This window comes from Sprattus sprattus (assembly GCF_963457725.1).
Source record: "Sprattus sprattus genome assembly, chromosome: 2".
NCBI classification, from domain to species: domain Eukaryota; kingdom Metazoa; phylum Chordata; class Actinopteri; order Clupeiformes; family Clupeidae; genus Sprattus; species Sprattus sprattus.
The window spans coordinates 4,425,081-4,445,132 of record NC_137921.1 but is presented as its reverse complement, the minus strand read 5'-3'; the positions used below and the strand labels follow the sequence as shown (position 1 = coordinate 4,445,132).

The 20,052-nt window shown below is 42.0% G+C and overlaps 2 protein-coding genes across 2 annotated transcripts in view; both read right to left on the bottom strand.

Moving 5' to 3' along the window:
* Window positions 1-3,398: 3,398 nt before the first annotated feature.
* Window positions 3,399-7,485, bottom strand: LOC308360482 (tripartite motif-containing protein 16-like). The gene is made up of 6 exons (XM_080832415.1): window positions 6,856-7,485; window positions 6,052-6,147; window positions 5,718-5,951; window positions 4,499-4,649; window positions 4,331-4,390; window positions 3,399-4,150 (listed from the first exon to the last, which is right to left on the bottom strand). The coding sequence occupies exons 1-6, from the start codon at window positions 7,444-7,446 to the stop codon at window positions 3,630-3,632; spliced, it is 1,653 nt and encodes a 550-aa protein (XP_080688541.1). The 5' UTR covers window positions 7,447-7,485; the 3' UTR covers window positions 3,399-3,629.
* Window positions 7,486-13,266: 5,781 nt separating this feature from the next.
* Window positions 13,267-20,052, bottom strand: part of LOC308361043 (neural cell adhesion molecule L1.1-like) — a gene marked incomplete at its 5' end in the record, with an annotated part of 29,242 nt that continues 22,456 nt past the window's right edge. The window contains 8 exon segments of the mRNA XM_080833289.1: window positions 13,267-13,660; window positions 16,492-16,496; window positions 16,499-16,578; window positions 16,939-17,070; window positions 17,647-17,805; window positions 18,339-18,455; window positions 19,093-19,275; window positions 19,517-19,639. Of these exon segments, the coding sequence (XP_080689415.1) occupies window positions 13,393-13,660; window positions 16,492-16,496; window positions 16,499-16,578; window positions 16,939-17,070; window positions 17,647-17,805; window positions 18,339-18,455; window positions 19,093-19,275; window positions 19,517-19,639 (1,067 nt within the window). The 3' untranslated portion in view covers window positions 13,267-13,392.

Sequence of the window (20,052 nt, the reverse complement as noted above, 5' to 3'; positions counted from 1 at the left end):
TATGCAACACTGGTATATTACTTCTTTACTGCATACAACAAATATAAAATATATACTTCCCTTGTTACGCATTATATATGTAAACTTTTATACACATTGAATCAGGTGGAGGCTGTGATATATGTAGCAATGCGTTGTGAACCATTTGGTGACATCGTGATGTAAACGGAGCAGCCCTGTTCATTAGGACCGCCGGGCCTGACTGGCTCTCCTTTTCCATCAGGACATCCAGCAGCTTGGACAGCTCCAGGCCCGCGGAAACCACCCGGTTTACACGTGTCAGAACCCGCAACAGCCTCTGGGTCTGCCTGTCCAAGTGCAGCCGGTCCAGAACCAGCCGCACTATCTCCATGGTTACACACTTTAATGTCTGAATAAGGATCACACACACACACACACTCAGACACTTATGTCATGGCTTACACCATGGACAGTCTCATGCCTTTCTTAAGTGACTGCCATATATAGCAAAAACTTGAACTATGACTTAAAGTGGTCAACAATTATTACTTTTGTTATTATGAGCACCAACTTTAAAGTGTAGCACCACTGCTTTCACTCACAGCCTAAATCTAGCTAAGCTGTAAGTGTGCCGAATGAACCTGCATCAGACTAAAACCGGTCGTGGTCCAGACCCATGCAAGAGCTGAACCGGTTGAGGACAACACCCGTTTCAGAGAACAGCCGGTTGTGGACCGGTGGAGCCGTGCTGGTGTTATGGGTTCTATCTGCTTGGAGTCAATGGTGGCCACAGGAGCACACTCTGTCATACCAACACACTCTGTCATAACTACACAGCCTTACTGGCCACCCTGTGCCACTTTGTAATAACTTAATCAGGTTCAGCGCTCTATATCTTTGCAAGAGGAGGTGGATATTAACCATGACCAAATCAACATGGGAAAAAAACATTACATTTCTACAAGTACCATTACCATAACCTCAGGAAAAGTGAAACTATTTTGTACTGCATCATTTCTATAAATCTCTTAGATATAAGCATTTGAAAGTTTCATAGAAGCTATTTGTTCAACAACCTTATTGAAAATATAACAGAAATACATCATCTTATGTGTTTACTACTGTAAGCTATTTGCTATGTGCATTACTCCATTTGATTCCAAGGCACTGACTATCAGAAAAAGAAACCCCAAACACACTCACAGTAACATTAACAATCTTTTTTTTTTTAAGTCACCCACAGTGAGGCTTGGCGTGTTGTGGAGCCTCCCAGTGTATTGCAGGCTAGATTAAGTACAACATCCAGTGAAGGCTCAACTCTACATATGCAACCAGGACAAGATAGCCAAACGCTAGGCCTATCAAAACAAACGGTCATTAATAAAGTATTACAGACTTGTTTTCTGGCATGGTAAGTGTAGAACTCAGGATTATGTTTGACTGAGGTGTGTTAGTGTGACGGCATCACTTGATGGGTGAATGAATTGACCATAAACCTGTGTTCAGTATAGAAGTGGTCATGGCAACCCATGTTTTTTATGGGATGGATGACAAGCAGAAATACATTTCTGGGTGTACAGACAGAGATGCACGAGGCTGTTACTGTGATCTCTGGCTTGGAACCTGTCAATAACGAAACCAAAGGTGGTCTGTTGTTTGCTGGACATGTGGTGAAAAGGGCGTGTTCACACACTCACTCTCTAACACACACACACACACACACACACTCACTCACTCACTCACTCACTCACTCACTCACTCACTCACTCACTCACTCACTCACTCACTCACTCACTCACTCACTCACTCACTCACTCACTCACTCACTCACTCACTCACTCACTCACTCACACATTGTGAACTCCCATGAGACTCAGGAGACAGGAGAGAGGGTTTTCTGGTTAACCATGTGGTTATTTTATTAACTTTAAACTCATAAACCAAGATTGGCAAAACGATAACTGAAACAAGTCTTCTCTCTCCAAGCTGTCCTCTCACCTCCTCAGTCGTCCTGTGTGCAGGGAAAGACAGGGTTTAGTAGACACAGCAAACCTAGTCACAGAAAACCACAGCGCGTGGCTCCCTCCTCACTTCTCACTTCTCTCTCGTGCCCACTTTACCCTGGCCCTTCTTATCTGGTTGCTACTCAGTAGCAGCCTTGATTGATTGGTTACACCTGGGCCTTTGAATTTGTGTAGCCGGCTTCCCTCAGCTCCTGGGTAGCTCCCCTGGGTCCTAAAGGCAGCCAAGTACCGCCCTGGAGTAGTATATGCCATTGACAACTGTTCCTAGGGGCCTGTGTCGCCGCCTAGCTCTAGTGGGACCCCAAGGGTAGTTTGGGGTACCACAATACTAATAAGTTGAATTAATTTAGACATGAAAAGATATTTAGATTTACTACTCTATATGCTTGCATGTATGATAACATGGTTTATGTATTTCCCCACTTGTCGTCGTGGAGAGTGGCCTGCAAGTCAAAGTGGTGCATGAAAAAAATGGGGGGGGGGGGCAACTTGAAGCAGAAGTACAAAATGAGAATTAGGAGAGGTCACAATCTTGTTGAGATCATCAGGGAGAGGGAGGCACTGGAGAGGCTAAAGCAGAGGAGAGATCCTCCTCCTAGAAACATTAGTAAGCCAAAAAATGATATACAGGTATACTGTATATTAAAAATTATATGTATTTCTTAAACCACACACCACTGGGTAGAGAGTACTAACAAAATTCAGCTAGCTAGTTGACAGCATGCTGAGTGAATTAACAGGTTAGTTAGCACAGCACACAACAAGAGAGAACTGTCAATAGTTATACCAGTGGCTATAAAAATATAATTTCTAATTGACATTGCGTTAAAAATGTATTTACACATTTGCATTCATGCCTTATTCCATCAATCTATTTGTAAAAAGGAGGAGCCATTCATTGTGAATCAGGGCCAAACAGGGCAGGTACACTGTTCACCTGTTACAATTAGGTTTCACATCTGTTTTTTTGATATGTTACAGTCAGTCGTTTCCGACAGCAGAGATCGACAACAAGAGTTATGTTTAGAAAGATTTTAGTTTATTGCAAATGATACAAACTGTAATGTAGAACTGCAGTTAATTCTAGGGGAGGGAAGTGGATGTGTGAGTATGTGTGCGATGAGATCGTCACTAGAGTGTTGGAGGGGAGAAAAAACGTGATAATATGTTGTATGGTGATAATACATTGTATGACAGTTATATTTGGTCTATCAACATTTATTTATTCCTAACTGAAATATTGTTTTGGGAAATATTACGGTAACTTTACTGAACAGAAAAGACAATCCTCCCACAAACACTAGGTAAGCTTGTGCTTTATTTATCTACTCTCATCATGTTACCATGTCGCCATGAGATAATTGCATTGTTTTGGTGCTATATAATTACAATTGAATTTAATTGAATCTTCCACATAATGCTACCACAGTACGTTTCTGTGGTAATACACTTTCTGTGCATACAACAGCATAATTTGCCCAGTCTTCACAACATTAAAGCAAGTGATGTTCATGCACAATCGCTTGTCATTGTTCTGTACAATTTAGCAACTCAAATGAATCCCAAAAGCTTGGCTAAAAGGGCTGAATGAAGAAAGAAACCTTGTGTCAGGGACATGAATGTTTTGATTCTGCTGGTATGATGTCACTGGCACAATATGATTTTGCCCGGCACGTCGAGCCAAAAACCAGGATACAGTGGCTCAGTGAATGTGGTGTGTATTTTGTGCAGAAGAGTCATTGTATCAGAGACACTGTAGAAAGACAGAGTTCCTGTCTTGAGATCAACATACACTCCTATTCTAGAGGAGGTGGGCTTATGAGGGAGTGACATTAGATTATCATCATGTATAAATTTGTACTTAGAGGAAGTGGAACTCAAACTCCAAGACTTGTTATTGTGTCCTAGCTGTATGGAAGAAGCACATCCTTTCCTTTTGATCCCTTTGTATGTTACAGCGATGTAAACATTTCCTGACAACTCAACCTCCCAGTAGCAGTGTTTAGATACAGCTTCTCTACACAGCACCTGACGCTTATCAAATCTGTCTGGATGGTCAGAATATGAATGATTCACACCTGAGCGCCTTTGTACAACCCTGTTTCCCTCAGACAGTGTGAGTTCATTATGAGCAGTGTTGGGATCCAGGGTTAACTTGCAAGCATCTGAGGGAGGATAAAACATGACTCATTGAGCAGTGGTGATTATTAACATTAATGAATTATCATGTGCACTACGAGATAGAGCAGGGCACTATGTTTTCCTCTTGTATATGTGTGTTTGTATTTTGTATGTGTGTTTATGTATTTGTACATGCAGTACATATATGTGCATCTTATACTTACACGCCAGGAAATCCTCTCTGGTCGTGGGCTCAGGCAGTGATAGAAAGCTAACAAGCTCTGCTGTAAAGACAAAAAGGACACCTTTCAACAACCACAACTTTCTGGGTTACATCAACATTGTATTGAGAAGTGATGTTTTCAAAGTTATTGTACTAATGCATCTCATACCAGTTTTAGAAATGGACTTTAGTCCCCGCTGGAGGGCATCCTCTAATTTCTCCCTGAGCTGAGAGAGTCTTTCTTTTACTTCATCAAAAGACAGATCTGTGTTTCTGGTTGAGTTGTCAGAAGCAGAGGAAGAACAGAGAGACTGGAGACTCTACAATGAGACAGAAAATGAGACCAATGTAATTTAACAAACATTAACCTTACTCCAGGCCCTACTGGAGCATTCGGGCACAGACCAAGGCATCCAGTGCCCTGCATTGGGTTGCAAAATTCAAAGGAATATTCAGAGTGTGAAACTTTCCATGGAAATAAACAGGAATAAACTGGACATTTTGGAAACAGTATTTACCTCATTTATGACAAAACATTTTTCAGGACATTTTTGACTTAATCCATTTTTGAGTAGAACTTAAATGGATTCTTTCAATGAACAATAAAAACATACCCCCCCCCCCCAAAAAAAAAGTTTCGAATTATGTTTTTATGGTAAATGTTAGTATAACAATTGAGGTGCAGGAGACTTTTCAAGACCATGTCCACTCTGAAATGTCCATCTCCAGTCTAGTCCGATCTGAAATCTAGTCAGATTAGATCAATGCAATGCAAAATGGCCTTTATGTCTGGGGTTATAAATGTAATATCTAAAATGATATAATAATCACAATGTTTTTGCATGGGGCATTGTGTAAATAAAGAAGAGTGCCTTGGGCTGAATCCCATTACAAAGCATCACACAAATGTAAGTATTTTCTTTGTAATTCATGGTTTTAAAACTTGTTTGATGAAATGTTGCATTGTGTAAACAACAGCTGCAGGCGCCATGTTTGTTTATGTCTGGTGAGTGACAGCTGTCGCTCTCCGGTTATGTAACAGCTGACGCAGCGTACTGATGACATACGTAATTGTTGAAGGGATATCCCAATTCGTAGGGCTAGCGTTTCAAGCCCTACGCCTACACCTACGTTATTGCTCCGTTTGAAAAGGCGAGGGCCAAGGGGTAGGGGTAGGGGTAGGGGTAGGGGTGGAGATTAGAAATGGGAAAGGGCCTTAGTTACCTTTTCTTCTCCATTATGTTTACCACATTATCAAAGAGCACCTCAATAGGAAACTGACGTTTTGACTGACAGGTAGAGCAGTCTTACCAGTGACTTTTTGCAGAACTGCATAAATAACCTAATCTCTTCTGTAATAATGCATCATATCTGAGTAGTGACAGTACCTGAAGGAAACAAATGTGGTTGTCAGTGTGTGAAAGCTGCTCCAGCTCAGCATCTCTCTTCTTCAGCTCAGCAATCTCCTGCTCCAGTTTCTCCATGAGTTCTTCAGCTCGACCCACCTCAGCCCTCTCCTGATCTCTGATCAGTTCTGTCACCTCAGAGCGCCTTATCTCAATGGAGCGGATCATTTCAGTAAAGATCCTCTCACCATCCTCCACTACTGCCTGTGCAGAACTCTGTTTGGACCCAAGACAAGACACAAGACATACAGTAAATTGTCTCTTGTTATTTGTAATAAATTGTCTCTTAGTATTTCCTCTGGTTGATACAACTCACCTGAAGAGTTTTCACAGCCTGTCTCAGGTCCTGCAGTTCAGTCTCTTTTTCCTGGATTTTCTGTTGGGATTTTCTATGAGTATCGCCCAACTGTTTCTGTGAACAGGTACATCTATTAGAGTTGTGTATTTAATATATTGTAAGAATAATATCATGGATTAGTACAGATAAAGTCACGTTTTTGATTAAAAACTTTAGAACTCTAGAAAGGTAGACTTTAACTATTTTAATTTAACCATAACCATGAACCCTATACATGTTGATGTATCAAACTTTGGATTAAAAAATGTAAATGTTGGAAGGAACAAAAACTGAGAATAACGTCAGAGAATGCTGCTGTTATTCATATTCACGTATTCATGCTGCGTACATGAATGATGCTTGCCAAGTCGTAAGAATTTTGCTGTGCTGAAGCAATTTTGTACATGCAATAATAAACACACTTTGACTTTGACTTTGACTTTTGTATTATAGGCAACATCTTTGTGTCGCGCTGAGCGCTATTTGAAATAGCATTTCAGCTCCCTGCTGGCACTCAAAATGTAGCCCATAGTTTATCTTACTGTAGGCCTACTGCTTATAATAATCAGTTGAATGGTTGACGTCATCCTTTGCCTTACTGAACGGAGCCAAAGGCAAAGGTCAACGCGCACGTGTGAAAGGTGTGTTATCAACACAACCCCATGGGCCAGACACGCCCTCCGTCATCCGTTGGATCAGCGCATTGCAACGCAAATGTCTGAGCCAGGCATATCACATTTTAGCTGGAAGTCCTTTGTCAGTATCAGGCTAAGCCAGTCTTACCTGTTTCTCAGTTCTCTCTGCTGCAACTGAGACAGTTTTATGTCCATTATGTTCATACATGACACACAGCATACATATGCATATCTGGTCAGTGCAGCAGAAGACATCCAGTAGTTTATCATGATGAGAGCAGATCAGATCTTCTAGTTTACCAGCTGCTTCGATCACGTTGTGTTTCTTCCCTGGGTTGAGATCGTTGTGAACTCGGAAGTGAGTTTCACAGTAAGAGGCCAGACACACCAGACACGACTTGACTGCCTTTCGTTTTCTCCCAATGCAGACGTCACACTCTACATCTCCAGGTCCAGCATAACAGAGAGCAGGTGGAGCAGCCTGGAGTCCCATAATCTTCAGTTTCTCCACCACTTCAGCCAGCATGGTGTTTCTGCCCAGAACTGGCCTTGGTGTGAAGGTCTGTCTGCACTGTGGACAGCTGTGGACTCCCTTCAGATCTTCCTGATCCCAGCAGCTTTTGATACAATCCATACAGAAACTGTGTCCACAGGCAATAGTCACAGGATCCTTCAGCAGGTCAAGACAGATTGGACAGCTAAACTGGTCCTGACTCCATACAACACTGGCCTCTGCCATTTTGAGACACTCTCTGCCTGTCTCTGTGTATTTTCCTCTCTCTTTCTGTTCCTGTCGTATACTGTTGTAATCTCTTCCTGACAGAGTGACGATAGAGGCAGAACTAAGTTTCGTTTCTCTGGAAAGGGCTGAGCACTGAGGGGTGGGAGTGGCTTCCTTAGTCTGTGAGAGTGGGAGGAAGTGGGAGGGGCAGCAGTGCAGAGAGCACAAGAGAACAACACTACCTCATGTGAACCCAAGAGTTGGATTATAGAAAAAAAAAAACAATATCCAGCCCTGCTGCGACAAAAAAGATTGATCTCATAAAAAAATAAACTCCTCTTCTCTTGCAAAAGAGGATCTCAGGTGTGCTTTTTATGAGAGAAACTTCCTGTTAGAATCAGTAACAGTCCTGATAGTAATTATACAAACGAAAGTACATACAGTAAAGTATACAATTATACAGGAAAAGAAATAAAGAATACAATGTCACCATTTACCATTAACTTTATTTAAAGACTACATTTCCCTTAAAGACTTCATATATCTAGCCTCCCTCACTACAATAAGGAATCCAATCGATAAGCAAGAATCGAAATGGCATCGAAATCGTTAAAATCTTATCAATACTCATCCCTACAGCTGATGAGGATGTTCAACCAACATGTTTTACCATTTATATGTATGAGAATACATCATGGATTGATTTATCATCTATTATTACCAAGTATACAAAAAATATGTACATTCAAATTCCACTTGGCTCCTATCTTGATCTAATTATTTTTATTCAGACATTACATAACTTTCATGACCACAAATATAAATTGGCCAGCGATTCAATTTGTTCATAAATGAATGTAGAACGGTCGGAGCAAAGCCTCATGGGAAATGGGACCTGTGTATCGCCCTGCCTTTATCCAGTGAACGTTACTTGGGCCAGATGGGCTCGTTCCAGTGGTGGGCTGGTGCAGTCAAAATTGTCCCGGTGGATTTTTGTGTACCACTCCGCCCCTGCTCCATATGTACACTACCAAACAAAATGCTAGATGCCAGCATTACTAAACATATCTTCTCCCTTTCTCTCTCTCTCTCTCTCTCTCTCTCTCTCTCTCTCTCTCTATCTCTCCTTTAATATCATATTGCTTATGCCTATAAAAACACTGATAAAATAGCCATATTGCCTACTGTTAAATCTACTACCCATAGGTATTTCTGAAATTGATGTCTATTAAAATAAAATAGCCATATTGCCTACTGTTAAATCTACTACCCTGTTTCTGAAATTGATGTCTATTAACATAAATGTTCTCTCTCCCTTATAGCATGTTCCAATTGCTGATGGAAGTGGAAACATTGCCCCTCACCCCCACCACTCCTCATCTACGCATATCGACAGCTGAACTCTACCCGCTCACTCTCTTCCTTTTCTTTCCCTCCTAATCTAGAGCTCCGCCATGGGGTTGCTGCTGTAGTCTCTCCACCTGGTCTACCTGTAGGAACCCTCGGCCAATTGCACCCACCGCCACTGCATTGCCGTACACTTACTCTAACCCATACCCTATGCTAGCATTTATATACAATAAACAGTATATCAGTACAGTATATCAGTAGGCTGGATTAATGAGAGTGAGTTCGACACACACCATGAGTGCGATGTAGAGAGACAACAAGTGTTATATATATTGGTTGGACTACTCTGGGTGTCTGCTGTCGGAGAGCTTGGTGATTTTCACGGGAACATGAATTGATTGACATTTATTTTAACTCAATGGGCCGCTCATGAACTTCACACTGCTGCGTGCAGTCTGCAGGCTGCTTCTCATGAGCTCATTGACCTGCCGGCAGCCGGGAAATTTCCCGGTCGTCCCGATGGCCACTCCGCCCCTGGTTTAACGGCTTAATGATAAGCATTGGCTATGTAATAGACTAAAGTAAACGAATACTTGAGAATGAGAGGTTCTCACTAAAAAGGCAGCATTACAGTTGCAATTCTCATCATCACCCTTAGGGGGCTCCAGGGGCTCATAATACAGGAAAAGAAATGTAATATCTGAAGGCCTCTGCAAGTAACAGTTCATCACATGACACATTCACAGTTTTATTTCAAGTATTAAGATTTCCCCACACCAGCACATATATTGCCTATATAAAATAATCTCCTGTACTAAACACACAGGAAGGAAATAAAAACCAAAGCCAAGTTTGAGGGTTTGCGTATTCCATTTATTTAGTTTATTGTGTATTTTGATACAGCACATGATGCAATAAGCAGGTACAATGCCACCCAGGACCAGGTGCAACCCTTACAGAGGCAAACAGGCCACCTGTATTCCCCTTCCCCCACAACAAACTGGTGCCTCCGAACATCACTCACCACCACCACTGTGCCAGCATCACCAGCATTCCTGACCCAATCTCTTCTTTTCACCACAGCCTCTGTCTTAGTCCGTCTGTCCCTGTAATCTCTTGTCAGACATTTTGTATCGGTTGTTCATAGAGGCTGTCATTATTCTTTTAAAATTTTAATTCCAACCTTTTTTTTATTGTCTTTTTTTTTCTGTGTTTATATTCAAAAAACAAGGCGGCAATAGGAAGAAAGTTACATACAGTATCAACATACCAAAAAGAAAAACTGTGTCCGGAAGGGAAGGGAGAGAGCAGCGAAGGCATCCCACAGAGATCAACACCTGGCCCCCTTTCAGCATTGAAAGTGCACCAAAGACCCATCGGTTCAGGATAACAAATTCACATCATATGAAAATATATTTTAAAATGCTTTTGAGAGCTACATTAATATTGTCTGAATCTATGGTGTTTTTGTTTATCATGCATCTGACTGCAACCGAGTGGGTCATTGGTGAGGGTATCACTGGTGAGCATGAGGGAAGGCTTTTTTTTTTTTACAGCGCTCTTGCAGTTTGCACGTGTCATAATGCACGTGTCATAATGCATGTGTCATAATGCATGTGTCATAATGCATGCCTCACCATAACACTGGACAGCTCCGTAAAGCCTCCTTGCCCACAACGCAAGCCATATGGATGGGTTCACTGTCAAAACAATCACTGCGTTACAGTGACAGCACTATCCCAATGCTACAAGAGTCTACCATGGGTTCGCCATTCCTTGCAGACTCTCGCTTCCTCTCCGGAACTCATTAAAGACCTTGCATAAAATGCACTTCATTCATATTCAGCATTGGTTCATTTATCATTTTTATTTATTTTTTAAAGTTATTTGTTTATGACAGTTTCTTGTGATGGTTCGCTTATCTTTTATGGTAAAATGACTGGGGATGGGGGGGGGGGGGGTTTCTATCTTTTTTACACTATTTTCTATTCTTCTATGAGTCTATTTTTACTACAAGGCAAAAACGATTGAAATTCCAATAGTCTGGTGACACTGAAATATCGATAAAGAAACTCTAAAAACATGAGTGTTGGTATAAAAAAAATAAGAACAGAAATATACTGCTGTAAAATAATTGAAATGCCAAATGACAATCGTTAAGGTTTATTTACATTCAGAAAGTGAAACTTCATCTTTCGTTCTCTGATCCCTCTCCTCCCCTAATTCTCCTTTAGCCTCCTTCATATAAAAAAAAACGACTTCTATGCCATTAATCAAACCATGTTAGAGATTTTTTTTTTAAACCGACCAAATTTTGTAATGGATGTTGGCATGAGCTAAAAATTCAGCCTGTACAAAATCAACATCGACCATTGTTAAGGGACACCTGTTTTTTGCAAAGCATGGGCAATTTCATTGGTTTTGCACATTAAGCCAGAATTGCTCACACAAAAACTTGACCTTACGACAGTAGGAATAATGTGGATTGAAAAATAACCTTATTAACTGGAGTATCACAGTTGCCTTTACAGAGCCAGATATGTATTGATTGAACGACGTCGCTGTTTATGTGTGTGTATGTCTAGTACATTGTCCGTAGGATTGAACCTGCACCATTGCGATTGAGTTGACACAAATGCAAGTGCATGTTTACGTTACGCAAACGAATGACGTAATGGGTTAGTCAGAAGCATTCATAAGGATTAGTAGCCACATGAAAACTCTTTTGTAAGGCAATACATTACTTTTGCGCTACAAGGGCAGTATTAATACTGTTACAGCTTTAGCACTACAGGGCAGTAAGATAGAGATAGCCTGCAGTCTTGGAGTAATATACGAAGGAGAGTAAACGTTCACTGGTGTTTAAAATGCCACACGAGACAGCGATGAGAGATGGCCACGGAAAAGAGTTACAGCTCAGGAGCGACACCACAACGACTGGAGACTCAAAAAAGAAACTTGACCATTTGTCAAAAGGGTAACAGCAACCACTGGGTTGCTAAGTGACACCTTTGACTGACAATTTTTAAATAAGGCATAGAGAACACCGCGACTTTAAATAAACAGAATCACAAGGATCCACTCATTATAGCAACAGTACACTGGCAAGGATGGAATGATTACGCGTCCTGGTTAAAAGGTTTCACAAGTAGTAGTACAACACCCGTATGGAAGATTCAAAGTTAAGTTTAGATGCCAAGAATGAAAACAGAACATTTGTTCAATTTCTGTCGGGAAATATCTGACAAATAATCTTCTATGCATGTATAGGGAAATATCTGATAAGAAAGAATTGTTTAAATGGCCTCGATTCGGGTTCTTCCATATAGGCACAAAAGGACAGACTGTAAAGAAAGGTACACACTGTATCTACACACACATATAAAATGTATACAATAACTCAAAACATGAGAACAAGCTCACAGGCAAAGCAACAAAGAACATTTCATTGTAATAAAACCATTCATATAACCAACGTGATATATTAAATGTTCAATTCTACAAAAATAAAAGCACAAATCGCACAAAAATATCATGATTAAATTAGGACGTACAATATATGGCGCTTCTTTGCCATAAATGGAGACTCTTTGGGCAACAAAAGAAAGAAAATGAAAGAAAGAAAGAAAGAAAGAAACAAAGGTGAGAAAGGAAACTGCTCTCATTCTATTCCCTAAGGTATTAACTTTATCCCTGTCTTAAGCTTGGTCGTTCTGATCATGTTCATTGATCATGTCATTTGTGAACCAGAGAACTCAGCCTTTTCTCTCCCCTCTTCCGCTAAACACCCATTCATCCCTCCTTTTCTCTCCCCTCTCCCGCTACACACCCATTCATCCCTCCTTTTCTCTCCCCTCTCCCGCTACACACCCATTCATCCCTCCTTTTCTCTCCTCTCTTCCGCTACACACCCATTCATCCCTCCTTTTCTCTCCTTCTATCTCCCTCCCCCTGTGTCCAGCTCCTGTCCTCCTCAAGTTGGTCCTGTTAGTCAATAGTGTGGTAAACACTGAGACTTGGTTATGTATGCTAATCTATGGAGTTCTCCAGTGATCAGTGGTGAGAGAACACAGGCTACTTTGGGAAGGAGGCAGTGAGGACAGGTTGAGCACAGGGTTCGAGACGCCACTCACGCAACAAACGTCTGTAAACTCGGAGAGAGTCAGGCGAGCCCTGTAAACAGTAGGAAGGATACTCATCTTATTATGCAAAGGTGGAACGTTGCACGTGAAAGTTATGTCCCGTGACTACTGGGTAGATGCCATGGTATAGGCTACTGTCACTTATCCCTTTATCTGAATGTGAGTGACTGTTTGTTGGTAAGTGTTTTGGTGTGTGTGTGTGTGTAGGTTTATGAGTCTGTTAGTTTGAAATTACATCACAGGCAGTAAAATTGGAATCATGGACATGCAGTCCCTTTATGTCTTACTGGCAGTCAGTCCTAGAGTATAGTAGAGAATGAGAACTTATGTGACTCAGGCAGTGTCATCGGATCATTTTGGTACGTCAAAGTCAATAGATTTGTGTGTGTGTGTCAGTCCCTCAGTTCACCACTAGGGGGTGGACATTATGTTATGTAACTGTATGAGAACGTCTGGTTGTCCCAACACCTGTCTAATTCGAACGGTCCAGGATGCCAGTCACAGAGTTGTTGAAACTAATACTTTGCGGTGGCATGTTGTTGGGGGAGGTGGCTCCGGAGCTTTCGTGGCCCGCCGGATTAGGAACATCCCGTCGGCCGCTGTACTGGCCGATGAAGGAGCCGTCCTCGTTGAACTGGATGTCGACACTGTCACCGTACTCCGCCAGGCTGTCCTCGCTCCCCAGCTTGCTCTCCACACACAAAGAGGGCTGGCTCACCGTACGCTTCTCGTCATTGTCACTGTGATGGACGAAACAGAGAGAGACAGAGACGGGGGGAAAGAGAGAGGGGGGGATTACAAATTGAAGGAAAGATAGAGAGAGGCAGGAAGAATAGAGAGAGACAGAGACAGGGGGAAAGAGAGGGGGTGGGGATTCAAAAATTAAAGGAAAGATGAAGGAGGGAGGCAGGAAGAATAGAGAGAGAGAAAAAAGATAGAGAGAGGGAGAGAAAGAGAATATTAGATATTAGACTGAAGAACTGAAGAATGAGGCACCCTCTCAATCAAACTCTTCACAGAATATAGAGTATGTCACAATTTGTAAGATGGTGACGCGAGAGACTAAGTACTTTACATACCTTTCCAGCGATCTGCCATGTGAGAGCATTGAAGGGAATGGATACATGATGTAAGTACATGATCACTTAATCATTCAGACCCTTTTGAACTGCAGTAAGTTGCAGGGCTCACTTAGTGGTTGACCATGCACCCAAACAGGTTTGCAACAAAACTCAATAGCAAGTTGTTGCTGAGCATGCAGCTTGAGTTAAAGGACCCGTATATAATAAATGTACTCTACTAAATCATAAAAGTAATATGATGTGTCATCAGAGACTAAGGAAACATGCTAAAACATTGAAATACTGGCTTCTCCGACCACATTGCTACAGACAGTATATTCTCCTTTAAAATGTCTGTTCCGGAGTGGGATTCTGCACACTGCCCATTTCTCCAGTACCATTCTGGCACCTCGGGTTGCCAGACACGAACACGAACACGAACACGAACACGAACACGAACACGAACACGAACACAGCGCGTGACCGCCATGGAAGTAAGCAAACAAACTGGACCAACAGGGATAAGGTTTGATTCTGCCTGGGCAAAAAAGCCTTCTTCTAGAAAGCTGCATGACCAGAGATATGAGTAAATGTTGGAGATGCATCTCAAAGAAATGCTAGCAAACGTATTGAAATGCTGAGAAATGTTAGTACACGCTAATGTATTGCTATCTATGTTTTAGTATAGTTTATTGAATTTTGTGACAATCAATGGATGCAGTCAAATTTCTCAGTGTTAAACACTCTCTCCTCTCTCTCTTCCTCTGGCTCTTCCGCATTGGACTAGGAGTCTCGTTTTGTCCGCGAGACTGACGAGTGTAGTACGTGACTAAATCGCACAGATCCCACTAAATCTCACACACTGTGCAGGTCACCTATGTCTGTGGTTTCAGGCGACTAAAGTCAACGAAGTTTCAATATTCAGCATCACTCAACAACTGGGGTAAACCAGACCTGTTTACAAAATGCCTTGCAAATGTAACAATATGCTTGCATGTGTTATCTGTTATGTGTATGTGTGTGCGATGGGGATGGCTCATGGATATTGTCACGGATTTCAAGCACTGACCTCACAGATTTCAGTCATGTTAACTTGACAGGTATGCAGGACCTGCACTCTCTCTTCTCTCTGTTGCTCTTCCTCTAGATCCTCTGCCTCTTGTACCACTAGGACCTGTAGACCTACTCCTCCTCCTCTCTCTGCTCCTCTCTCTGCTCCTCTCTCTAGCTCATCCTCTCCGCCCTCTGCCTCTCCTTTCAGCCGCACCTGACCAGCCCTCACTGGCTCTACTTGACTCTGGTGAGGGCATTTCATAACTGAGATCTGCATCGGGCTGCAACGAGGAAGAACAGTGGGCTACTAATCGGAAATAAATGTGAAATGTTTTAAACGTTATCTGGCCTGGAAAGAAGTTACTCCAACTCCAGTGTGTTTGAGGAGCAATGGGCTTATTTTGACGGGGGATAACAGGCTTTGCCTTTGGCAAACGTACATAGCCAGCCATGCATTTAGCTAACACTGAAAAATAAGAACACAAAAAAAATTAATACGAGCCGGTTTATAATTAGCAAACAATAGAAACACTGCAAACATATACGTCAGCTGATCTTCTTATAGTGTAGGACTTGTCGTTTGCCATTGTCGAAGTGTAATGTTGAGCTTGTCTTGTGCTCGCTTTAAAGGCACCCAGTGCAACTTTATGTAAACATTCAATGAAAAATAAACATTCAATTTCTAGTCTTTTTTGCACGTAGTAAGTTTCATTAACTCCATACCATAACATATCGACATTCAAGGAGCAAAGATGAGACGTCGTTGTGTGGTGAGAACTGATAGAAAATCGTAAGCAACAACAATCGCTGGTGGGGAGAAGCCATTTTTCCATTGACTGGAACCTGCTTTATTTATTTTAGGTTACCAAAAAATAAAGAAAATGGCGGCGATTGTTGCTGTTATCGATTTTCTATCAGTTCTCACCACACAACAACGTCTCATCTTTGCTGCTTGAATGTCGGTATGTAATGATATGGAGTTATTGAAACTTACTACGTGTAAAAAAGACTAGAAATTGAATGTTTATTTTTAAGCCTCGAAAGTTGCACTGGGTGCCTTTAATAGGTTGAGTGTGCTCAGTCTGGCCACCCGTGTGCGCTTTGATTCTGGGGAGGAGGGGAAGGGGACAGACAACGCTCTCCAGTATTTTAAATTTGGAATGCAGTACTGATTTTAAACGCTTGGCGTCTGAACTGATGCGCAGAGGAGGTTTTGCTGAAATCAAAATGTGTACGTGTTTTTCTGTGCTGTCTAAAAATGTAAATGTTTCCAGATCAAAATAAAGAATAACATTCCACACAACAACTGGTTCTGTGTCTCCTGAGTGTGTTGATACCTTGTTTGCAGTGTTTTATTATGCCATCACCATTTAGAGGGCCAGGACATGAAGCCAGGTCCACTGGAATACTGTACTACACACAAGGTCAACTAGGCCTGCTTTAACAAGCACTTACACCTGTCTGCACTGACCTGTACTCCCCGAACGCGTCATCTTTCATGGGCTTGGCCTCCGAGTCCCCTTGTCCCTCTTCTTTGTCTTTGACTGGAAGAGAGCAGATTAGGGCTTTAACAGGCGGCACTGTCTGGTATCTTCATACAGTAGCACTGGTGTGACACACACATGTCTGTCATGATGGATTTAGTGCTGTAAGAACTAAAGTGGTATGTATGCATGTATGTTTGTATGTATTCATTGATGTATGTGTGTGTGTGTGTGTGTGTGTGTGTGTGTGTGTGTGTGTGTGTGTGTGTGCTCAAGGGATCATGTTCAAAAGTGTGTGAGGGCATGTATTTGTGCTCATGACAATGCGTGTGTGTGTGCATGAGTGTGTGTGTGTGTGTATGTGTGTCTATTAGTGTGTGTGTGTGTGTGTGTGTGTGTGTGAGTGTGTAAGTATGTTACCTGAGTACTTGCCCCCCTTGCTCCTCTTGATGAGGCAGAGGATAAGCAGGATCAGCAACAGCAGCAAACTGGCACTGATGAGACCGATGAACCAGCCCTGAGCCGCAAAATTACTATGGACCTCAGACAGCTCTGAAAGAGAGAAGGAGAGAGTGAGAAAAAGAGAGGGAGAGAGAGAGAGAGAGAGAGAGGGAGGGAGAGAGGGAGAAAGAGAAAGCGAGGGAGAGAGGGAGAAAGAGAAAGCGAGGGAGAGAGGGAGAGGGAGAGAGAGAGGGAGACAGAGAGAGAGAGGAAGAGAGGGAGAGGGAGAAAGAGAGGGAGAGGGAGAGAGAGAGAGAACGAGAGAGAGAGAGAGAGAGAGAGAGAGAGAGAGAGAGAGGGGAATGAGCGGGAGGAGAGCAGAAGAGATGGGTAGAAGAGTACAGAGGAGAGGAGACAAGAGGAGAGGGAGACAGAGAGGAAGAGAACAGAAGAGAGGAGAAGTAAAAAGATGAAAGAAGAAAAGATGACAGAACCACAGAAATGAAAGGATAAAAGATGACAGAACCAGAGAGAGGAAAGAAAGGATTAGAAAGAAAAAGTAAGGAGGAGTGAAGGTGAGAGAAAAAAACACAAGAGAGAGACACATTAAGGACACAAGAGTGTGTGAGGAATCTCTCAACCTGTGTTGATACAGCAGGACGGCTGCATGAGTATTTATCAGTGTACCTGGCCCGCTGGTCAGGACCTCGTTCTCCCAGTAGGTGGCGTTGTTGAGCACAGCCTGCAGGCGGTACTCAGTCCCCGGCTTTAGGTTGGGCAGCTGGTAGAAGCCCTGGTCGGAGTTGACCTGCTCTGAAATCTCCCAGTCATCGCCGGCTGACGCGTCTACACATAGAAATCCAGTTACAGCGAGAGGGCTTTCGACAGCAGGAGTATAACCTGAACTCACAGTGGCATGAGTGTGTGTGTGTGTGTGTGTGTGTGTGTGTGTGTGTGTGTGTGTGTGTGTGTGTCTTTATTAAGTACGCTAAGTTTTTGTACTAGAACATGATCTTTGTTTAACATCAGTACTATGCAGCATTGATTATTATTACGTATTGATTATTACCTATGTATCAGCGGCTTGAGGCAATTTTATTGTTTTGGCCCTTTTTAAATAAAATTGAATTGAATTCAATTGAATTCTACAGTACAATGCAATAAAAGCACTTAATATCAAGTGGGACACAAATGGCCCCCTCTTCTACAAAGGCTTTGCCCTCATCTCTTCCGCCCTCACCACCAGTGGCATGAGTGTGTGTGTGTGTTTGTGTGTGTGTGTGTGTGTGTGTGTGTGAGTGTCTGTGTGAGTGTCTGTGTGTGTGTGTGTGTGTGTGTGTGTGTGTGTGTGTGTGTGTGTGTGTGTCTTCCGCCCTCACCACCACTCTTGCGGATGAAGCGGATGTGAAATCGGATGTTGCGGTATCTCTCCCCTGGCACCCAGCTTAGGTTGGCATAGTTCTCAGAGGTCGTCACATTGATGATGGTTGGAGGAGCTGGAATCCAACACAGACAGACAGAAATGATGATTCTTGCAAATATGATGTGAGTATAATAGTGTTCAATAGACAGATTAATGCAGTTTTGTTCAGTTTTAATGCATTCAGCCCGATGCATTCAGAGGGCTAGCACTCATTTCTATAATGACATTGACAGCGGATTAAACAATTCTAAATCTTAATGTTCGTAACCATTGTCATTTCTTGAATCATTTAAATTCAGTCACAATTCCAGAATATTTGATAACAGACGACAAGCTGCACAAAATGAACATGTCATCAACTGTCAATTTACAAGGCTCGAGGTCAAGTATTCTATTATTTACATTTGTAAAGTTATGTTTTTATTCTATTTGATTGACTTTGTACGTTCTTTTAATTTCTTTTTTTTTAATTCTAATTATGGATTCTGCCCTTTATTTATTCACCATGTTCTATAGCTTTTATTTTTAACAGTTTTCTTTATGTAAAGCACATTGAGTTGCCTCTGTGTATGAAATGTGCCGTATGAATACATTTGCTTTGCCTTACCAAAAGAAAATCAAATTTGTAGGCATGTCAGATGGCCCATTTTATTTCTCAGTTGACGGTGTGTGTTGCGAAAGTTGTAAAAAAGTTGCAATTGCAATGTCACCTCCATCCAGCAAGGTGGCGCCCTTCATTTTGGTAATCTCTCCATGTCCAGCAGCAGTGTGTCCTTGCAGGTAGAAGTAGTAGTATCGGTGCGGGTTCAGATTCTTCACTGTAAAGTCTGTCTTGGTGCCGTCAGAAATGTCAATGTCTTGCATCACAAGACTGCTGCCGTTTACATCCACGACTGCAAGCAAAAAGAGCAGACAAGGACGGAAAATGTTTGTTAAAAGATAATGAGAAAATCTATATTCACCAAACAATAAATTCAGTTTGCAGCCTTTGTTAACATGATTAAACTATCTAAACAAGCTCTTAAATGAGTTTTAAAGTAATACACTCTTACAGTAGAGTTTTGCAACAAGCTCTACAAACTAATCCACTGTTGGTCTTCTCTATGAGATCTGTGACTGACGGACAGTACTCACTCTCCCCATACTGAAGCCGGTATCCAGTAAGTCGCCCGTTGGGCTTGAGTGGTGGACGCCATTGCAGTCTGAGTTCAGAGTCCGATGGGCTCTCAAACTCAAGGAAGATGGGGGGGCCTGGAGCTGCAGTGGACCAGGGAGACTTAGAGTTAGAGGAGGTTTGAACACCAGTAGCACAGGGTTTTGTGTGTTATTCATATTTATTCATTAAGCAGATTCTTTAATCTGAAGTAAATTCTCAGGTAAGGTGTCACAATTCAGGCAGGTAATATTGTGACGTGTTCCTGCTGAATCAAATCCAGTAGCAGCACATTTAGCAGGTCATCGGAGCCTTTAATCAATACGTTATCAGTTTCTTAAATCACAAAACATTGTGCATTTGCAAAAAAAAAAAACATGCTAAACAAAAGACACCTTTAGACTTGTTGTAGTCAGTAGTTGACTGTATCAGCTAACCAGAGACAAACGGTTGTATGTCTCTTTGTATTTCAATAACACTAACTGTGAGTGACTTGAGTGCCCACAAAATACAGACA